This window comes from Vicugna pacos, chromosome 13 (assembly GCF_048564905.1).
Source record: "Vicugna pacos chromosome 13, VicPac4, whole genome shotgun sequence".
Lineage (NCBI taxonomy): Eukaryota > Metazoa > Chordata > Mammalia > Artiodactyla > Camelidae > Vicugna > Vicugna pacos.
In genome coordinates, this window is record NC_132999.1 from 33,545,087 (window position 1) to 33,563,229 (window position 18,143).

The window sequence follows — 18,143 nt, forward strand, 5'->3', positions numbered from 1 at the left end:
TCTATGCTTTCCCTTGCATGGAGAAAGCAAGCAAATATTTAGATTTAAAATTTAGGTTTGCATGAGAGTTACAGTCTCTATAGGAGAGCAAAAGTAAATAAGATATAATAAATTTCACTAGCATCAGACCCAACTTCATCACAGGCAGAGAGCAAGAAGTGCCTGGGGTGATCTACCCGCAGCAGTCACAGCTTCAAGCCGCTGCCGTGGGGATTAACCACCTCCCCGCCTCTGCCTTTCTGTTGCCTGTAATCTGAACCAAGAAGCATCCAGGAATAAAAAATATTAATTTCCTTCCTAAAAAATGGCACCCTAAACTGAACCTTGTCTGTTCAAGATGAGGATCTAACCAATTCTAAGTTTTCCTCGATCCTTCATTCATTCATTCATTAAAATTGGTAAGTATTTACTGGGCATCATCAGTAGGCACAGACTTTTGGTCCTGTGGAAAGTATAAGGACATAAAATGCCTACTGACAGCCCTCAAGGAGTCCCTGGTTGGAGTGTCTGAAGAACAAATTAGTAGAAAAGATATTTACTGGTTAATTAATGTTGAGCACGTCAAACATAGTTTTCTAAGAGTTAAACTCGTAGTCTGCAGACCATCAGTTTGATCACTTTGTTATAAGCTTTTCTCAGATCACTGAAAATTCTCATAAACATGCTTTCCAATGACTACTACATTCAGCCACATGGTTTGCCCACCACTTTTTCACAACAGCAGCCCTGGATACTGAGGTTTTCTTGCATTTACCCCAGTACCTAAAGTTGATTACCTAAAACACTCTTCTGCTACTCGGAAACACCGGATAAAACAGATTAAACATGAAAGACTCTTGGAAATATTAGGGGCTACCATGTATGGACTGGATGCTCAACCCAAGAATCATCTCTTTACGTTCACGGTTAACACACAGTCTCTGGACCAGATGGGGTTTGAATTCAGACTACATCTTATTACCAGGGTGACTCTGGGCAAGCAGCTGACCTCTTTGAGCCTTACTTGGTTCACTAGATTATGGAGATTTTGAAAAAATCTTTGTAGGGTTGTTGGAGGAGAAAACTTATAAAGTTCTTTGCTCAGACCCTAAAACATAGCAGGTGTTGAGTAAATATTATCTATTACCGAGCATTATGAGCCCAACTAAGCAGAAGAAGCAGAGGACTTGGAAGGAGAAAGATAGTTACGACCAGAATTTTCAAACCGAGGCTCTCTCAGGTCAAAATTCTTTTCATGACTACCCCTAATGCCGTGGATAAAAATCTGGTGCTGAGCCAAGTGAGGGAAACGGTTAGGGTCCAAAGGTCCCTGTGGTGGGGGCGCCAAGGGAGTGAAGGGCAAACACAGAACTGGGGGAAAGTGGAAAGGAATGGATATAAGTGGCTACATGCTCTGGTGTTTGGCCAGGGCTCAGGGGCCAAGGCCTGTCCTGCTCAGAACAGGGTTTCAGACCCCTTCTCCCTTCCTTTTCCCTCCCCCACCAGGAACTGCATCGGGAAGCAATTTGCCATGAATGAGATGAAGGTGGCCGTGGCCCTGACCCTGCTCTGCTTCGAGCTGGCGCCGGATCCCTCCAGGGTCCCTATTCCCACTCCCAGAATTGTGTTGAAGTCCAAGAACGGGATCCACCTGCATCTGCGGAAGCTCCCCTAATCCTCGTGGGAATAAGATCCAGCTCCGAGGGCCTCCCGCCTCCCATCCTGTCTTCCTGTCACAGTCTGCTGTCCTTTGCTTCACCGCCCACGTCCTGTTCTATTTGCCCACCTGCCAGCCTCCCTCGTCTCCTGCTCCCGCCCGTCACACTGTCTGAGCTCCTCTCCCTCTCACCTTCTCCAGGCTCGCGATCTGTTCATCTGTCCATCTGTCCACCTGTCTCTGTGCACCTAAATCCTGACCGCCTGCCCATCCTCTCGTCTGTCTGGGCTCTCCCTGTCCTTCTTCCTTTCTGCCTGTCTGTCTGTGCCTGTATTCGGCTCCTGCTGCTGCTGTGATGATCGACCACAGCCTTAGTGACTTAGAACAACACGAAGTTATTCCCTAAGGATTCTGGGGTCGCAAGTCTGAAGCGGGTTTTTCTGGACCACATCCAAGGTGTCAGCAGGGCCTCCTGCCTCCAGGGCTCTAGGAGAGGATCCGTCTCTTCACCTTTTCCTTCAACTAGAGCTGCAGTCCCTGCCTTCCGTGCCTCCTGGGCCTCCTCCACGCTCACGTCCAGCAGCATCTCCAAATGCCTCTCTGCTTCTGTCTTCACATCGCCTTCTCCTTCACAAGGACCTTTGTGATGACGTGGGTTCACTCAGATAAAACCGGCTACTTCTCGGGTTCCAGGGATGAAAACGTGGACCCCTTGGGCAGCCATCACTCAGCCGACTACATCCTGTGTGAACCCATCCCTCTGGGTCTCCAATGTCTCCCACGTGCTATGGGTCCACCCATCTGTCCCTCACATGCCCCCCTTCTTCCCCACTCCCTGGATAAAGTTCACAATGTCACATGGAGTGTGCGTCTTCCTTTGAGAGGACATGGACAGAATGGAAGAGAGACAAGGGGAGGGAAGACAGAGGAGACGAGGAGGGGGCATAACACCTGCTCTGTGGCCAGGACCCAGCAGGGCGAGCATGACCCAGTGCCCCTGCAGCCTCACACTGTGGGGTCCCTGATACCCCAGCCCCTGCCAAGGGCCTGAGGCTCCACGGCGGCTGAGTTAGGAGAAAGGGCTCATCTCCAAAGGCCCAGAGGGAAGAAGCTCACACCTGTCACCTGTCGGGGAAGGAGCGCATGCCTCCCTGCTATTCCCTGGAAGCTTCCTCACACTGCATTCTTCAGCGCAGGGCCCAGCCAGAGCCCATCCTGTGCTGAGCAAGGAAACCTTACAGGCCTAGTCCAGCATGAGGGTCTCAGGGACCCAGTGCTTCACCTCAGATGAGATCTAAGAAGAGCCCATCCTGGCCATGTCACCAGTCCCCGGTGAGTCCTTCCTCACATAGAGGGCCTCCAGGCTCCTTGAGGCCACCAGTGGCAGTTATCCAGGAGGGACTGGGAGGAACCAGAAGGGCACAAGACTTGGTCGGTGGGAGGGCGTTTAAGACATCAAGCAGGGTCCAGCGGTGGCACCTCCGCTTCAGGAAAGCCCCATGCAGTCCCCTGCATGTCTCCTCGGCCACCCCATAGTAGCAGGGCTTCTTCAACCCTGCCCCTCTTGGAGACTGCATGGGGTTGGTCCTCCTGACCCGGGGCCCTGACCAGCCCCAGGCCCTCTGCACTCCTCCACCAGCCTCTGTCCACCCAGCCCTGCTCTCTTGCTGGTTCTGCACTCAGGTTCTCCTGCTGCCCCACCCCTTCCTAGCCCATGGCCCTGGATGCCACAGGACACCTCCCTGCAGCCCTCTACTGTGGGGTGATGCCACCACGTGCCTCCTTGAAGGGGCACCTCCCCCAGCCCACACCGGCAACCGGGACCTTCGGCCTCGTCCCCTGGCCTCCTAAGTCCAGGGCTACTTCCTTTTGCTCTGACAAGGGTCAGATGGACACTCTGTGCGTGACCAGGGGGTGGACTAGGAGAGTTAACCGGGAGTGTCCTGGACAGGAAGCCTGGCAGGTTCTCTGCATCATGTGGTGCAGGGGTCAGAATGATCCCGTCGGAGCACGGGACAATGGTTGCTCACTCTCTTTACTATTCCCGGTGCTGAACAAAGTTGCTGAACCACAAAAGGAATATCTAGTCATTGAAATTCTCCAGGGAAGGGGAGGCAGAGACCTGAGAGTGACCAGAGAGAGCGGGAACATTGGGCTGGGAGGGGGCTGTGTGTAGGTGGTTACTGACCCCTGACCTTTACTTTGGACAGACGCCCAGAATGAGGCCCCAGACTCTGTGAATCATGAGCTCGGGCAAAGAACAAGTTGTTGGAGGGGACTGAGCCGGGTGGGGGAGTGGATCAGGAGTTGGCTTCCAAGTAATTCTTTGTGAACATATTTTGTGTTTTACTCTGAATTATGAACATTGGATTTGATTTTGGGGAGAAGAGTCATGAAATAGTGATGTCTGAGACTTGAACGTGGCAGTTTCCCCATCCCTTGCTCTTTCACGTATGGTCCCCATGACTTTTTCAGTGTCCGTCCTCCAGAAGCACTCACCCTGGTGAACTACGATCACCCCTCAAGACTCCATTCTTTTTTTAAGTTTTTTTCTTTCTTCTCCTTCTTTGCTTGCCCAGTCCACTATTTATTCCACCAATATAGGCCTTATCATATCTTCTTGTGCTAATGTAGTTTTCTGAGTTTACCTAGGAGACTTGAACTCCAACCTATTTGCTGAGTGAATAAATGACTGAACATTCCTAGGAGATACAAAGGAAAGGAATTATTATCCCAACTTTTAAAGGAAATACTGAGGCTCCGAGACTGCAAGGTGCCGGCTTCACGTGTAGTGAGCCTGCCCTGGGACCGGGCCTCCTGACTCCAAGGCCAGTGCTCCAGAACAGGCACAGTGACCTGGGACACACCTGCAGAGGGGCCTGGGGCAAGCCCTGAGGACCATTTCAGAGGCAGGCAAGGCAGGCAGTTTTGAGGTCCAAAAGAGAAAGCGTTCTGTTTCAAATGGGACTCCCAAAGACTGTCTTCCTCTGGCCGCCTCACTTGTCCTCTGCAAATTAGTTTGCACCTCAGAAATGGGAATAAAAACAGAAACTAAAACTAAAACCCAACAGCACCCACTGAGCATTTGGGAAACTAGACTGTGAATGTCTTGAAGTCAAGCAAGGGTCGAGTCTGTTTTGCTCGCAGCTGTGTCCCAGCACCCAGCAGACTGCCTGGCACATTGTAGGGGCTCGTTCAATATCTGGTGAGTAATATGGAGAAGGGAAAGTGTGGGTGTGCATGGCTACTGTCAATATCAGCTGAGAAAGCTTTTCTCCCACTGTTCCCCAAGGTGGATCCCCCAGTTAATCAACCCTGGAGGCCCAGGTCTAAGCCCTGCCCTTCCCCTTCCCCTCCCACAGAGGGTGGGGCACCCTCCCCTGCCTAGGCTGGGTGCTCAGGGCAGCTCAGACACAGTCGGGGACAGTCAGTGATCCAGAAGCCTCTGCAGCATGAGTGTCTCTGTGCTGAGCCCCACCAGAGACCTGGGTGGCATCTCTGGGCTCCTGCAGGTGGCCTCCCTGCTCAGCCTTCTTCTGCTTCTGCTCAAGGCAGCACAGCTCTACATGCACAGGCAGTGGCTGCTCAGAGCCTTCCAGCAGTTCCCGTCCCCTCCTTCCCACTGGCTCTACGGACACTACTGGGAGGTAGGCAAGAGCGCGGCTTGGGGTGGGAGGGCAGGGTGGGGCCAGGGCTCTCAGAGTGGGCTCTGGTCCACCAGCCCAAGGGACAAAGTCTCGGTGTGTGAGGAACACACTGAAACCAAGAGAGAACCCAGCTCACCTCTCAGGTCTTGGCTCCTCATCCCAGTCCAGGGAGCTCACTCCCTCACGGGACCCAGGGCCGGGGTCCTCAGGTCTGTCAGAAACTCCTTCCTCCAGGGTATCTGCATGTGGTCCTGGCTGCCCTGCACTTTGAGGTCAGTGGCTGTTCCTTCCCGAGTTTCCCCCTCTCCAGGCTGAGCAGCTTCAGCTCTTCTCACAGAACAGGCTTCTAGATGCTTCCCTGCCCCAGTCACCCAAGGATCCTACCCTGTGAGAGGTGAAGTCAGGCGTAGGGAACCAATTGTTGTGATTGCCCAAGACTGAGGAATTTTCCAGACTGGCGCTTTCAGTGCCTAAAATCTGACGAGTTGCCAACACAGCTGACTGAGGTTTCCAGGATGGTGCTAGGTAAGGAGGACTGACACTGGAGTTGCCATCAACAAGGTGAGGTTGCCTGCCTGCTCTTCTGCCTCGCTGGACTTGGAGCTCTGGGAAATGGGCCTCTAATCCCCTCCTCACCCCCAGTTCCTGGTACAGAACCTGGCTCAGAGGGACAGGAGTCCACTGTGTAGGGTGACAGAGGAGGGAGGGGACGAGGCAGCTCACAGGCTGCAGAGGGATGGCACCAATCCACCCAGCTCTGGCAGCGATAGCCTAGGATAGAGGGGCTTAGAGGAAAGGAAGGGGGCCACATGGCGAGGGGCTCACCAAGGGTTTGTGGCTTGAACACATGTGAGGAGAAATAAGGAGTTGCACAGCGCTGAGCAGCCTTTTCCCTGCAACGTGATCAGAGTTGGGTGGAGTCAAAGACGGGAACTTAAAACAGCCGGAGACCCATGGGGGCAGGGGATGGAGCCATGGGCCCCAGTGAACTGCCAGCATGCCAGGAGGCCAGTATGCATACACATTTAATATGTAAAATAATATTATATGCACACAGCTCAGTAGTTAATGGTTTTTACTTAGCTATATACACCCCAAACACTATTTCACTTTAACAAACGTTTATATGTATGCTGGGATATTATTGAAAATATAGGGGGGAGATTATAGCTCAGTGGTAGCAGCATGCCTAGAAGCATAAGATCCTGGATTCAATGTTCAGTACCGCTATTTAAATAAATAAATAAATAAATAAATAAATAAGCAAGCAAACAGACCTTATCACCTCCCCGCAGTGGAAAAAAAAAAAAACTTCAAAAAAGAGAAATACATGAAAATGAGTATGGCAAAATAAAATTAATATTTAAATTTTAAAATGTAATCCATTTTATTCTCTCAATAAATGAAATTATAGACAAAACTGCTTATCCTGTGATGCAGATGGTCATAAATTGTTCATGCAAATGTTACAGGAATGACCCCCAGAAGGTTTGTACACCAGGGAGGCAATCCCAGGTGTAAGTTTCTGTAGGCAGTTCGCAGTGGTGGCCCGTAGCTACACCCAATGATGGGACAGTATCTGGTCTTAGGACAAAGTTGGACAGCCAGCAAGGTCTGGATCAGAGCCCCGGTCATAAGAAATAGTTCTCAACTCGTAGTTCTGCTGGTAGATCCAGAGCTATCTCCTGTACCCATCCTGCCCTTTACCTCCACTCCAGCACTGGCACTAGAGGATGGCGTTTATTGACTTATTTTTCCTTTGGTGATAGTTCCAGAATGGCACAGAGCTGCAACCGCTACTAAAAAGGGTAGAGAAATACACGAGCGCCTGTCCTCGCTGGCTGTGGGGGACAAAAGCCCATGTGTTGGTCTACGACCCTGACTACATAAGGGTGGTCCTCGGGAGATCAGGTGAGAGTGAAACCCGCATCCCAGCAGAGGAAAATCTTCCCTCCTGAGTACATGCCACTGGGTCTGTGGAATTCCAGAAGAGACTGGCAATTCGGCCATCAATGCCTGAATGCTACCAAACATTCTCCCAGCCCATAAGCCAGCCGAGGACGATATTATTTACTTACAGTGAATGCTTAAACAGCTGGGTGGGGCTGATTTCTTTCTCTGTCTTACTTTTTTTTCAAAACCAAGTTGAGATGATCCCAGATTTGAAAGGCAGACCCTGTCCACATGAATTTGGGTTTGGCACCTCACATTGTTGCCTCTCCATGGTGATCAGCAGGCTAAAGCACCACAAAGTGTAGGAAAACCACAACCTTCTGTCTTACTCTGCAGCACTGAGCAGAGCTTATGTTCCTTACTGAGTCACCGTTTTAGTCCTGTGGCTGCTGTGCTGCTGGGACACTGGGTCTGCCTTCCTGAGCCCACAGTGACCTGCAGAACGAATAGAGGGATGGGAGGCCAGTGGGAGGTGTCTGGAGACAGACTGCCAGCTGACAGTCATCAGGAAGGGCTGGCAGCCCATGACCTGGACCACAGCTACTCTGGAGGCTGCCTGCTTTGGTTGGACCCCTTCACTTTCCTTCCTTACCTTTCAGATCCAAAGAATCCTAGTTCCTACAGATTCTTGGCTCCCTGGATTGGTAAGTACATCTAAATACAATTGCAGTTCACCCACCATTAGGTTTACCATGGGATAAACCACTTTGACTGACAGAAAACAACACGTGCCTGGCACAAGGACACCACCCTCATCTCTGAATCAAACCTCATTGCTCTTATTCGAATAAAACCCTCGCCCCTTCCTAGTGGTGCTGAGAGCCCTCCCGAAGCTCAGCCTCTTCCACATCACGTCTCAGTCCTCTCCAGTGTTCTCAGCCTGACTTGTACTTACGTCCTTCTATCACCTGCCCCCTACTCTTTTTGAAACTTTATCTCACATCTGTTACACTCACATCTCTGCACCAGCCATTTAGGAGATTTCCCCGAAATGTACTCGCCTTTCCTGCCTTTGCCCAAGATGTGCCTTCTCCTGACACCCTTGGTTCTTCCCAAGTTGTCCCCAGTCAGTCTTCCCGACTCACACACAAACATACTTATCTGTGGCCCAGGGTATGGTTTGCTCCTGTTGAATGGGCAGACATGGTTCCAGCACCGACGGCTACTGACTCCTGCCTTCCACTATGACATCCTGAAGCCCTATGTGGGTCTCATGGCAAACTCCGTCCGAGTGATGCTGGTAAGTCCATCCCTATCTAACCTGAACACACACCCAGGACAGCTCACAAAGTCCTCTCTCAGACACTTGTGTCCCTCAGACATCCATCAGACACAACCACCCAGCATTCTGTACTCAGAACTTACTATGAGACAGGGCTTCCCAAAAGTGGATGGGACAGAAGAGTACCCAGGCACCAGCTTGGATCCACAATTTGCTCCGAGCCAAGGGAAAGGAGGGCCATGTCGGACAGAGTCTGCTCTGCCTGCAGCTTCATGTCTTCAACACGGTGGACTAAAGCAAGGTTCATTCCCCTGGGCAGCAGGACAAGCTGCCCCTGGCTGGCCTGGAAAATGGCAGCTTCAGTGGCACAGTGGACATCCCAGGATGTCACTCTGGTAGGCTCTGGCCTAAGGCCAGGGCTCCTGTATGGAACTCAGCCACTCCTTGGGGGGAAATGGAGACCAGGTCTGAAATCTGAGTAGAGTTTGGTCCTGACACAGCATGACCTCTGACCTGTACCACCTGGTCTCAGCTAACATTGGATGAATGAAAGAAACAAATCCCGGAGGTCCCTACCTAGGAGCCCCATTGGAGTTTCTTATGCTTTTCCTTGACTTGACAAAACTGGTTTACCAGGGTTCAACCCCACCTGTGCATCTCGGTTCTCAGGACACAAAAGATTCCCCATTTATGTCCTAAGAAACTGTGCTTTCTGATCCCTGCCAAAACATGGCTATCATCATAAAAAGGTCCTAAAATTCAGAAGTAATTCAGAATACTTTGAGAGAACGTGATTATAGAACAAAAGTTTCTGAGAAAGTAGGCATCACAGGACACTTGCTTTACAGGCTAACTTGCTAAAACATACCTGCTTAGACAGTGAGGAGGTCTCATCAGAATACGTAGAGAGACGCGGAGAGCCTGGCCTCGTCAGCACAGGCCTTCTGGGGAAGCAGAGCAGGGTCAGTGTCCCCTTCCAACACAGGACAAGTGGGAGGAGCTCGTCAGCCAGGACTCACAGCTGGAGATCTTTGAACACGTCTCCTTGATGACCCTGGACACCATCATGAAGTGCGCCTTCAGCCACCAGGGCAGCAACCAGACAGACAGGTCAGTGACAGCCCTTCCACAGCAAGGTCCTTGTTCTCACCAGCTGGGGAGGTCTTACATGACAGGCAGTGACATCAGCTTGGATGCTCATCGGCACAAAAAGTGACATTCTGCCGAGAACCGCAAACCACGGTCAAATTCCAACACACACCAAACCCTCAGTCAGTCGCAGATCCCTGATTCCTGCACAGGGAGAAGCCTGGCTGCTCAGGCCACTAGTAAAGACTGAGGGTCTGGAGGGCTGTAAGGCAGAAATGCCGAATGTCACAGTGCTGCCTGCCCCCAGGATTGAGGAGACCCCTCCCAGAGCCCCACTCCACCTGCAGGTCACTGGCTCCCTCCACTCCAGTCTCTGGTGCATCTTCTCCCTTCAGGAACTCTCAGTCCTATATCCAGGCCACCAGGGACCTCAACAATCTGATTTTTTCCCGCCTGAGAAATTTCTTCTACCAGAATGACATTATCTACAGGCTGACCCCTGAAGGCCGCAGGAGCCACCAGCTCTGCCAGCTCGCCCACCAACACACAGGTTGGACTTCAACTTCTGGGCCGCTCCCCTGCATCATCAGGGACACCTGAGAGGGACTGGACGTTTAGTGTGTAAAGTGTTATATGGGGGGCGACATGTATCCCTATTGGTGAAGGTTGACTGAGAGCCCCTCCCAGCGTGGCCTGTCCTATTGAGGGGACTCCTGACCTGTACTGGATGAACCTAGAGCTCTCAGCCCTGACATGCACACCCCTTCCCACCCTCACCCTGATCCACCTGGCCCCTCGACTGGGCTTCGTCAGATGGGGCTACCGTGGGTTGTTGTATCTGGGCCCCCAGAGTGCTCAGCTCTGCCTGGGAACCACTGTTCTGGGACAGATAAAGTGATCAAGCTGAGGAAGGCTCACCTGCAGGAGGAGGGAGAGATGGAGAAGGTGAGCCAGAAGAGGCACTTGGATTTCCTGGACATCCTCCTCTTTGCCAGAGTGAGTGCCGGTAGGAGAGGCCTGAGGCTTGGCCCAGAAGCACAGACAAGGGGCAAACCCTACACTCACTTTCTGTCTCTGCAGAGAGAGAATGGGAGCAGCTTGTCTGACACAGACCTCCGTGCCGAAGTGGACACGTTCATGTTCGAGGGTCACGACACCACAGCCAGTGGCATCTCCTGGATCCTCTATGCACTGGCCTCCCACCCTGAGCATCAGCAGAGGTGCCGGGAAGAGATCCAGAGCCTCCTGGGGGATGGCGCCTCCATCACCTGGTGAGTGCCCAAGACAGGGGAGAGCCCTGTGTCCTCAGCTAGTGGAGACTCCTGGTTGCCCAGCCCTGCCCACCCTCAGGATGGGCTTCCTTTCAGGGACCACCTGGACCAGATGCCCTACACCACCATGTGCATCAAGGAAGTACTGCGACTCTACCCACCAGTACCAGCCGTCAGCAGGGAGCTCAGCAAGCCCATAACCTTCCCTGACGGACGCGCCTTACCTGCAGGTGCGATCTTCACCGTATGCACTGACTTCAGCGTTCTGCAGGAACGCCTTGTGCGGGTCTGCCCAGTCCTGGGATGTCTGACTCATCGCTTCTTGCTCAGGATGATTAATATTGTCACTAGATGTCACTGTCACTAGGATGAGGTGTGTGAAATGCCTGACACAGAGCTTGAACCCAGGAAGGCCTCAATAAACAAATGAGCCCCTGAACACGGTCTTGTAATGTAGCTCCAAAATTCTAATTCCTGAGACATGAAGGCTTGAGAGAGTTGCAGACAGAAGCAGGGGGAGATGTGGTTCTTTCCATATGGGGTCTAAGTAAATGAGGGTGTCAGACGGTCCAAGCTCTGTGAAGCTGTCAGGTGGATGCAGGGAGCAGCTGATGACCAGATCTGAGAGCCCTGCTGTGGTTGGAAGCCACTTGCTGGTTCCCCTCCCATTGGGGTGATTCCCAGCCCTGCCACCTCTTAGCTGTGATCATAGACAAGTCGCTTGTCCTCTCTGAGGCTCAGGTGCCTCATCTGAACCATGGGGATATGAGTGCCCTCCTTAAGGGTTGCTGTGAGGAGTAAATGACTTAATGCAAGTTCCCCAAGGGTTCATGGATGGAATTTGATAAATGGGAGCTGTCACTTGAGTTGCTCCTAAAAGGAAGGGTCCAAGTCTTTCTTGCTTCTCCATCCTGGGTCATGGTTACCTACTTCTACCCTGTGCTCATGTGCTCTGTCACGTCCAGCCTACCTCTCCTGCAACAGCATCATTTCATTCAGAGTGAAGGAGAGTGGCTCTCATGATGGCTCCCAAGCCTTTGTGCAGGCACGCCCGCTCTACTGCGGCCATGGGTGTGAGCAGGCTTCTCTCTCCTCCCTGCCCCACAGGAATCACTGTATTGCTCTCCTTTTATGCCCTTCACCACAACCCGAAGGTGTGGCCGAACCCAGAGGTATGAGTACTATGGGAGGAGAGGGTGGGACGATTTGTCCTGAGCAACACCTCCTCCTTCTCCACCTTTGAGACTGTTGTCCCCCCTGGGTTGGGTTTTGACCCCACCTGTGCTCTCTCTGTAGGTGTTTGACCCATCCCGCTTTGCACCAGCTTCTGCTCGACACAGCCATGCTTTCCTGCCCTTCTCAGGGGGATCCAGGTAAGTCTTCGGTCCTGGGTGGGGGGTGTCACTGGGTGCTACCCAACGTCGGTGCCCTCCTACCATCATACGTGGTGCACGCAGTTATGCCCTTGATGTTGGTGTGTAGGGAAGGAGGCCTGTGTCTCTATGTGTAAAAAGGTCTTCCAGGGTCGCCCCCGAGACTCTGACCTCCTGACTTTCCCAATGGCTGGTCACATTTTGGTGGCAGTGGCCATTCCAATGGATTCCAGTGCTTTCCTCACGTTAAGAGTATGACTTTTTAGTATTAGAATTTTTCACAAACATTAAACTTCATATGTTTGCTTTCCACAATTATCAGTCATCTTTAAAGGTGGTTTTACCTCTTCCCATGTTTTTAGCCCAGCCCACTGCATTTTTGACTTCATCATCTATCCACCTCTCACTGTATCAGCCACGTTCCCATGTGCTTGGATTTCTAGCTGCCTTCCTTATCCTGTCTGTTCAGGCATATATCTGAGGGGTTACAGTCGCTGTTTGAAGAAAGTTACACACCAATATGTGTGTTCTGTGTGTGTGTGTGTGTGTGTGTGTGTGTGTGTGTGTGGAGTCTATTCCAATTAAGTTTTGGCTGCATATTAATATTCACATAACCATGACAACTGTCCCAGTTGGCAAAACTCTTCATATATAGTTGGACTTATATATCGTAGTTCCAGAATCTGCCTAGTCTGATGTGGGCCAAAAAGCCTGAAACTGAGAACAAACAAGTGCTTTTGACAGGAAATCCGCTCTTGTGTAGATGACGCGTGCATTTGCAAGGTTTCTGGCATGGAGAACATGAAGCGCACTGGAAGTAACTCTTGAGCACGTGACGCTCTCCAACAGGACTGCTCTGAAAACCTTCCAAGTCTGCAGATCCTCCGGGGAGACAGTGACTTTGTGATTCCTCAGTAGAAACTAGTTTTTTTCTGAATCCGTATTTCTGTGAAATTTTCAAGTGAATCAACTTTCACAGAACCGGTTTGAAGCAAATGTTCTTCCAAAATTGGCCCTAGGATTTGGTTTGTCCCAGGGTTGAATCCTTTCTCTTAGATATTGGCCACCTGTCATCTGACTGCCCTAGCAGACAGCAGGTCCTAGGCAGCTCAAGTCTCCTAGGTCAGAATTAATATTCACTTTTATTCCACCCTAGTTTTTTTTTTCCACTAAATTAGCTTTGCTTGAATATAAAATTATTTATTAAACCCCTCTTTGTGTGCCAAGTCCTGTGCTTGGAGATGGGAACACAGAGAAAAAAGATACTGTCCCAGTCTCCAAAGTTCACAGTCAAGAAACAACACCACTGCTCAAGACAGACCTCATTCATTCTCTCTTTCCTTCACTCACTCATTCATTCACTGAGCGGATTGGTGGAAGTTCCATGTTCCTGGGACTGTGCTGGGCACTGGAGGGTGATGTGTCCTTGAGTAAAACAGTGATCATGCCTCGGGTGTCCAGGGAGGAAGGGGTGCAGCCAGCAGAGGGGGAGGGTGGGCTATCATTGGACTTAGCCCTGAGCAAGTGGCCGGCAGAGGTGGAGGGAGGGCACTCTTGGCGGTCTCAATGTGAGCTGAGCGGGGAAGTGGGCTGGACAGATAAGAGCTGAGTGAGGAACAACCTAGAGAGGGCTCTGCTGCCAGCTGAGGCATTTGGACGTGTCCTCCCTGTGATGGGGGCACAGCAGGGCTGGAGCAGCAGGGGCTTCAGTAGAGGAGGTGTGACAGAGACAGAAAAGGCCGAGTGAGGAGACCGAGGGATGGTAAGGAGGGACATTTCTGCAGTAGAATGGGAAGGTTCCAGAAGTGGGTTGACTGAGGGTTGAGGGGAGGCAAGAGGCCAGACAACTAATTGGGAGGCAAATGGTCCAGCAGGTTGAGGGGCCTTAACCCCTGGCCCCTCCAGGAAGTTTATCTGTTGTTGTTCTGACTTCTGTACACAACTGTGTCTTGTTCTGTCTGGGTATCAGGGTCTCTGTGTCCTGTAGACAGTGAGGATCTGAGAGTGTGGAACACACTGCCCCCTCCAGTGCCCTGGCTTTCCCTGAAGCTGTACACTTCCTGTGGACCAGTGAACAAAGTACTAATTACCACTTAGTGATTCACTTGACTTGACTCCGTGGTTTAGAGCACTGACCCTCCCCTAACAGGACTTCCCCCTGCTGAGAGCAGAAGAAGGGGTGAGGAGCTAGGTGTCGAGAGAGGTAGGCTTTGTCAAAGGTCACAGGGAGGGTGTCAACCAAGGATTGAATGTGGAGGTGAGTGTGACCTGAAAGGGAGGGGTGGGGGCTGGACAACAGGAATGAGAGCCCTGAATGTGCTGTTCTCAGCCTGGGCTCAGTGACCAAGGCCTGTCCTGCTCAGAACAGGGTTTCAGACCCCTTCTCCCTTCCTTTTCCCTCCCCCACCAGGAACTGCATCGGGAAGCAATTTGCCATGAATGAGATGAAGGTGGCCGTGGCCCTGACCCTGCTCCGCTTCGAGCTGGCGCCGGATCCCTCCAGGGTCCCTATTCCCACTCCCAGAATTGTGTTGAAGTCCAAGAACGGGATCCACCTGCATCTGCGGAAGCTCCCCTAATCCTCGTGGGAATAAGATCCAGCTCCGAGGGCCTCCCGCCTCCCATCCTGTCTTCCTGTCACAGTCTGCTGTCCTTTGCTTCACCGCCCACGTCCTGTTCTATTTGCCCACCTGCCAGCCTCCCTCGTCTCCTGCTCCCGCCCGTCACACTGTCTGAGCTCCTCTCCCTCTCACCTTCTCCAGGCTCGCGATCTGTTCATCTGTCCATCTGTCCACCTGTCTCTGTGCACCTAAATCCTGACCGCCTGCCCGTCCTCTCGTCGGTCTGGGCTCTCCCTGTCCTTCTTCCTTTCTGCCTGTCTGTCTGTGCCTGTATTCGGCTCCTGCTGCTGCTGTGATGATCGACCACAGCCTTAGTGACTTAGAACAACACGAAGTTATTCCCTAAGGATTCTGGGGTCGCAAGTCTGAAGCGGGTTTTTCTGGACCACATCCAAGGTGTCAGCAGGGCCTCCTGCCTCCAGGGCTCTAGGAGAGGATCCGTCTCTTCACCTTTTCCTTCAACTAGAGCTGCAGTCCCTGCCTTCCGTGCCTCCTGGGCCTCCTCCACGCTCACGTCCAGCAGCATCTCCAAATGCCTCTCTGCTTCTGTCTTCACATCGCCTTCTCCTTCACAAGAACCTTTGTGATGACGTGGGTTCACTCAGATAAAACCGGCTACTTCTCGGGTTCCAGGGATGAAAACGTGGACCCCTTGGGCAGCCATCACTCAGCCGACTACATCCTGTGTGAACCCATCCCTCTGGGTCTCCAATGTCTCCCACGTGCTATGGGTCCACCCATCTGTCCCTCACATGCCCCCCTTCTTCCCCACTCCCTGGATAAAGTTCACAATGTCACATGGAGTGTGCGTCTTCCTTTGAGAGGACATGGACAGAATGGAAGAGAGACAAGGGGAGGGAAGACAGAGGAGACGAGGAGGGGGCATAACACCTGCTCTGTGGCCAGGACCCAGCAGGGCGAGCATGACCCAGTGCCCCTGCAGCCTCACACTGTGGGGTCCCTGATACCCCAGCCCCTGCCAAGGGCCTGAGGCTCCACGGCGGCTGAGTTAGGAGAAAGGGCTCATCTCCAAAGGCCCAGAGGGAAGAAGCTCACACCTGTCACCTGTCGGGGAAGGAGCGCATGCCTCCCTGCTATTCCCTGGAAGCTTCCTCACACTGCATTCTTCAGCGCAGGGCCCAGCCAGAGCCCATCCTGCGCTGAGCAAGGAAACCTTACAGGCCTAGTCCAGCATGAGGGTCTCAGGGACCCAGTGCTTCACCTCAGATGAGATCTAAGAAGAGCCCATCCTGGCCATGTCACCAGTCCCCGGTGAGTCCTTCCTCACATAGAGGGCCTCCAGGCTCCTTGAGGCCACCAGTGGCAGTTATCCAGGAGGGACTGGGAGGAACCAGAAGGGCACAAGACTTGGTCGGTGGGAGGGCGTTTAAGACATCAAGCAGGGTCCAGCGGTGGCACCTCCGCTTCAGGAAAGCCCCATGCAGTCCCCTGCATGTCTCCTCGGCCACCCCATAGTAGCAGGGCTTCTTCAACCCTGCCCCTCTTGGAGACTGCATGGGGTTGGTCCTCCTGACCCGGGGCCCTGACCAGCCCCAGGCCCTCTGCACTCCTCCACCAGCCTCTGTCCACCCAGCCCTGCTCTCTTGCTGGTTCTGCACTCAGGTTCTCCTGCTGCCCCACCCCTTCCTAGCCCATGGCCCTGGATGCCACAGGACACCTCCCTGCAGCCCTCTACTGTGGGGTGATGCCACCACGTGCCTCCTTGAAGGGGCACTTCCCCCAGCCCACACCGGCAACCGGGACCTTCGGCCTCGTCCCCTGGCCTCCTAAGTCCAGGGCTACTTCCTTTTGCTCTGACAAGGGTCAGATGGATATTCAGTGCGTGACCAGGGTGGAAGGCAGGAGAGTTAGCCAGGAAAGTCCTGGACAGAAAATCTGGCAGGTCCCCTGTATCAGGTGGTACAGAAGGGCTCAGCTTGTCATGCTCATTGCATGAGAGCATGGGAAGTTAACATTCTGAGTGGCCAGCCATGGACGTGTGCTCTTAACACAAGATTTTACAGGGGTGAAGAGAGTGACTAAGAAGTGATCCTGCTGGCTCCAGGCAGTGGAAAATCCCTGGGCTATGTTCATGCTCATATGCACACCGCCAACGACACATACATAGACGGTCACCACTGTGCACTGACAATGGCAGGAGTGCCACAGGGACCTGTCTCAGGTGAGACAAAAGATACACCTGAGAAACCATACCCTGTATTCCTTGACCTCAGCTGTGGTTACCTGGGAGTTTGCTTTAGAAATTCATTGCCTTGTACATTTTTGGCTCCAGAGCTCTCAGCTCTGGTTCCCACTGACATGGCCCCAGAAAGAGACGCACTTCTACCCGTGCATCTTAGTCATAAGAGGCCAGAGTCACAAGGCCTCAGCTCAAGCTCCTCCCTGATGAGTGCCTCGGCAGGTTCCTTCTCTTAATATTGACGAGGAGTAATGGCCTCCTCCAGTCCTGCTTCACAGGCCTCCGGACAATCCAGAGATGAGACGAGTAGACACATCTCAGACTTGGGTGACAAATCTGTGGGCCAGAGATAGCTATGATTTTGGACTCTGCTCCCTGGTGATGCTCATTGAAAACATTTCTTCCCTTGTGCAGAGAAAGGTCTGTTCAGAGCCAGGACAGAGGGGAAAGTTGGTGGCATGGGGGACACTCTGGCTGAGGCCTGTGCATCCCAACCTCAGGTGGGCAAGGAGATCCAGGCCTTGACAGGGCTTTGCAGGAATGAACACGTGGCCCATGGTCAACCTTCCAGGGCTGGGACCTTCTTCCGAGAGGGAAGCGTCAATAGCAGGAAGGATGTGTCTCCCGATGGCCCATCTCCAGGGCAACATAAAGCCATCCCCAAGTCCCAGGGCCAGAATTCCTCTCTCTTGCCCCTCCCCTCAGGGTTCAGTGCCCTCCCTTCCACATCTGACTAATTCCTGGATTGGAGCCCACTAATGGCCTTCAACTTGAACCCTGGTGTATGTTTCCCCAGACATCAGGCAGTTGCCGCAGTGACTACTGGGGAAGGATCGCTCGTTCACCATGTGGCCCCAGCCTGAGGCCCTCTCCAAAAGTCCTTCTTTGCACCTTCCTACTCAGGGTGCCTCAAGGCCTGATTCAAGCACCATCTCTTCCGGGAAGCCTCCCTCTGATGAACTCTGCCACCTTCCCCAGCCAAAGCCCATGTGCCTAGTGCACCAAGTGACTGTGACACAGACGCTGACAATGGAAAATTATGGGGGATAAATGAAGATTCTAGCAGCAAGGAGGTATTCACCATATGTTTGTTGAATGAATGAATGAGTGAGCTCTGGAATATATGCATAA

General features: G+C 52.5%; 1 protein-coding gene across 1 annotated transcript; it reads left to right on the forward strand.

The window, feature by feature from the left end:
* The first annotated feature begins 5,088 nt into the window (after positions 1-5,088).
* Positions 5,089-14,770, forward strand: CYP4A11 (cytochrome P450 family 4 subfamily A member 11). The gene is made up of 12 exons (XM_072974503.1): positions 5,089-5,283; positions 7,053-7,194; positions 7,836-7,880; positions 8,349-8,476; positions 9,444-9,568; positions 9,943-10,097; positions 10,437-10,547; positions 10,632-10,818; positions 10,915-11,048; positions 11,926-11,990; positions 12,115-12,191; positions 14,602-14,770. The coding sequence occupies exons 1-12, from the start codon at positions 5,089-5,091 to the stop codon at positions 14,768-14,770; spliced, it is 1,533 nt and encodes a 510-aa protein (XP_072830604.1).
* The last annotated feature ends 3,373 nt before the right edge of the window (positions 14,771-18,143 follow it).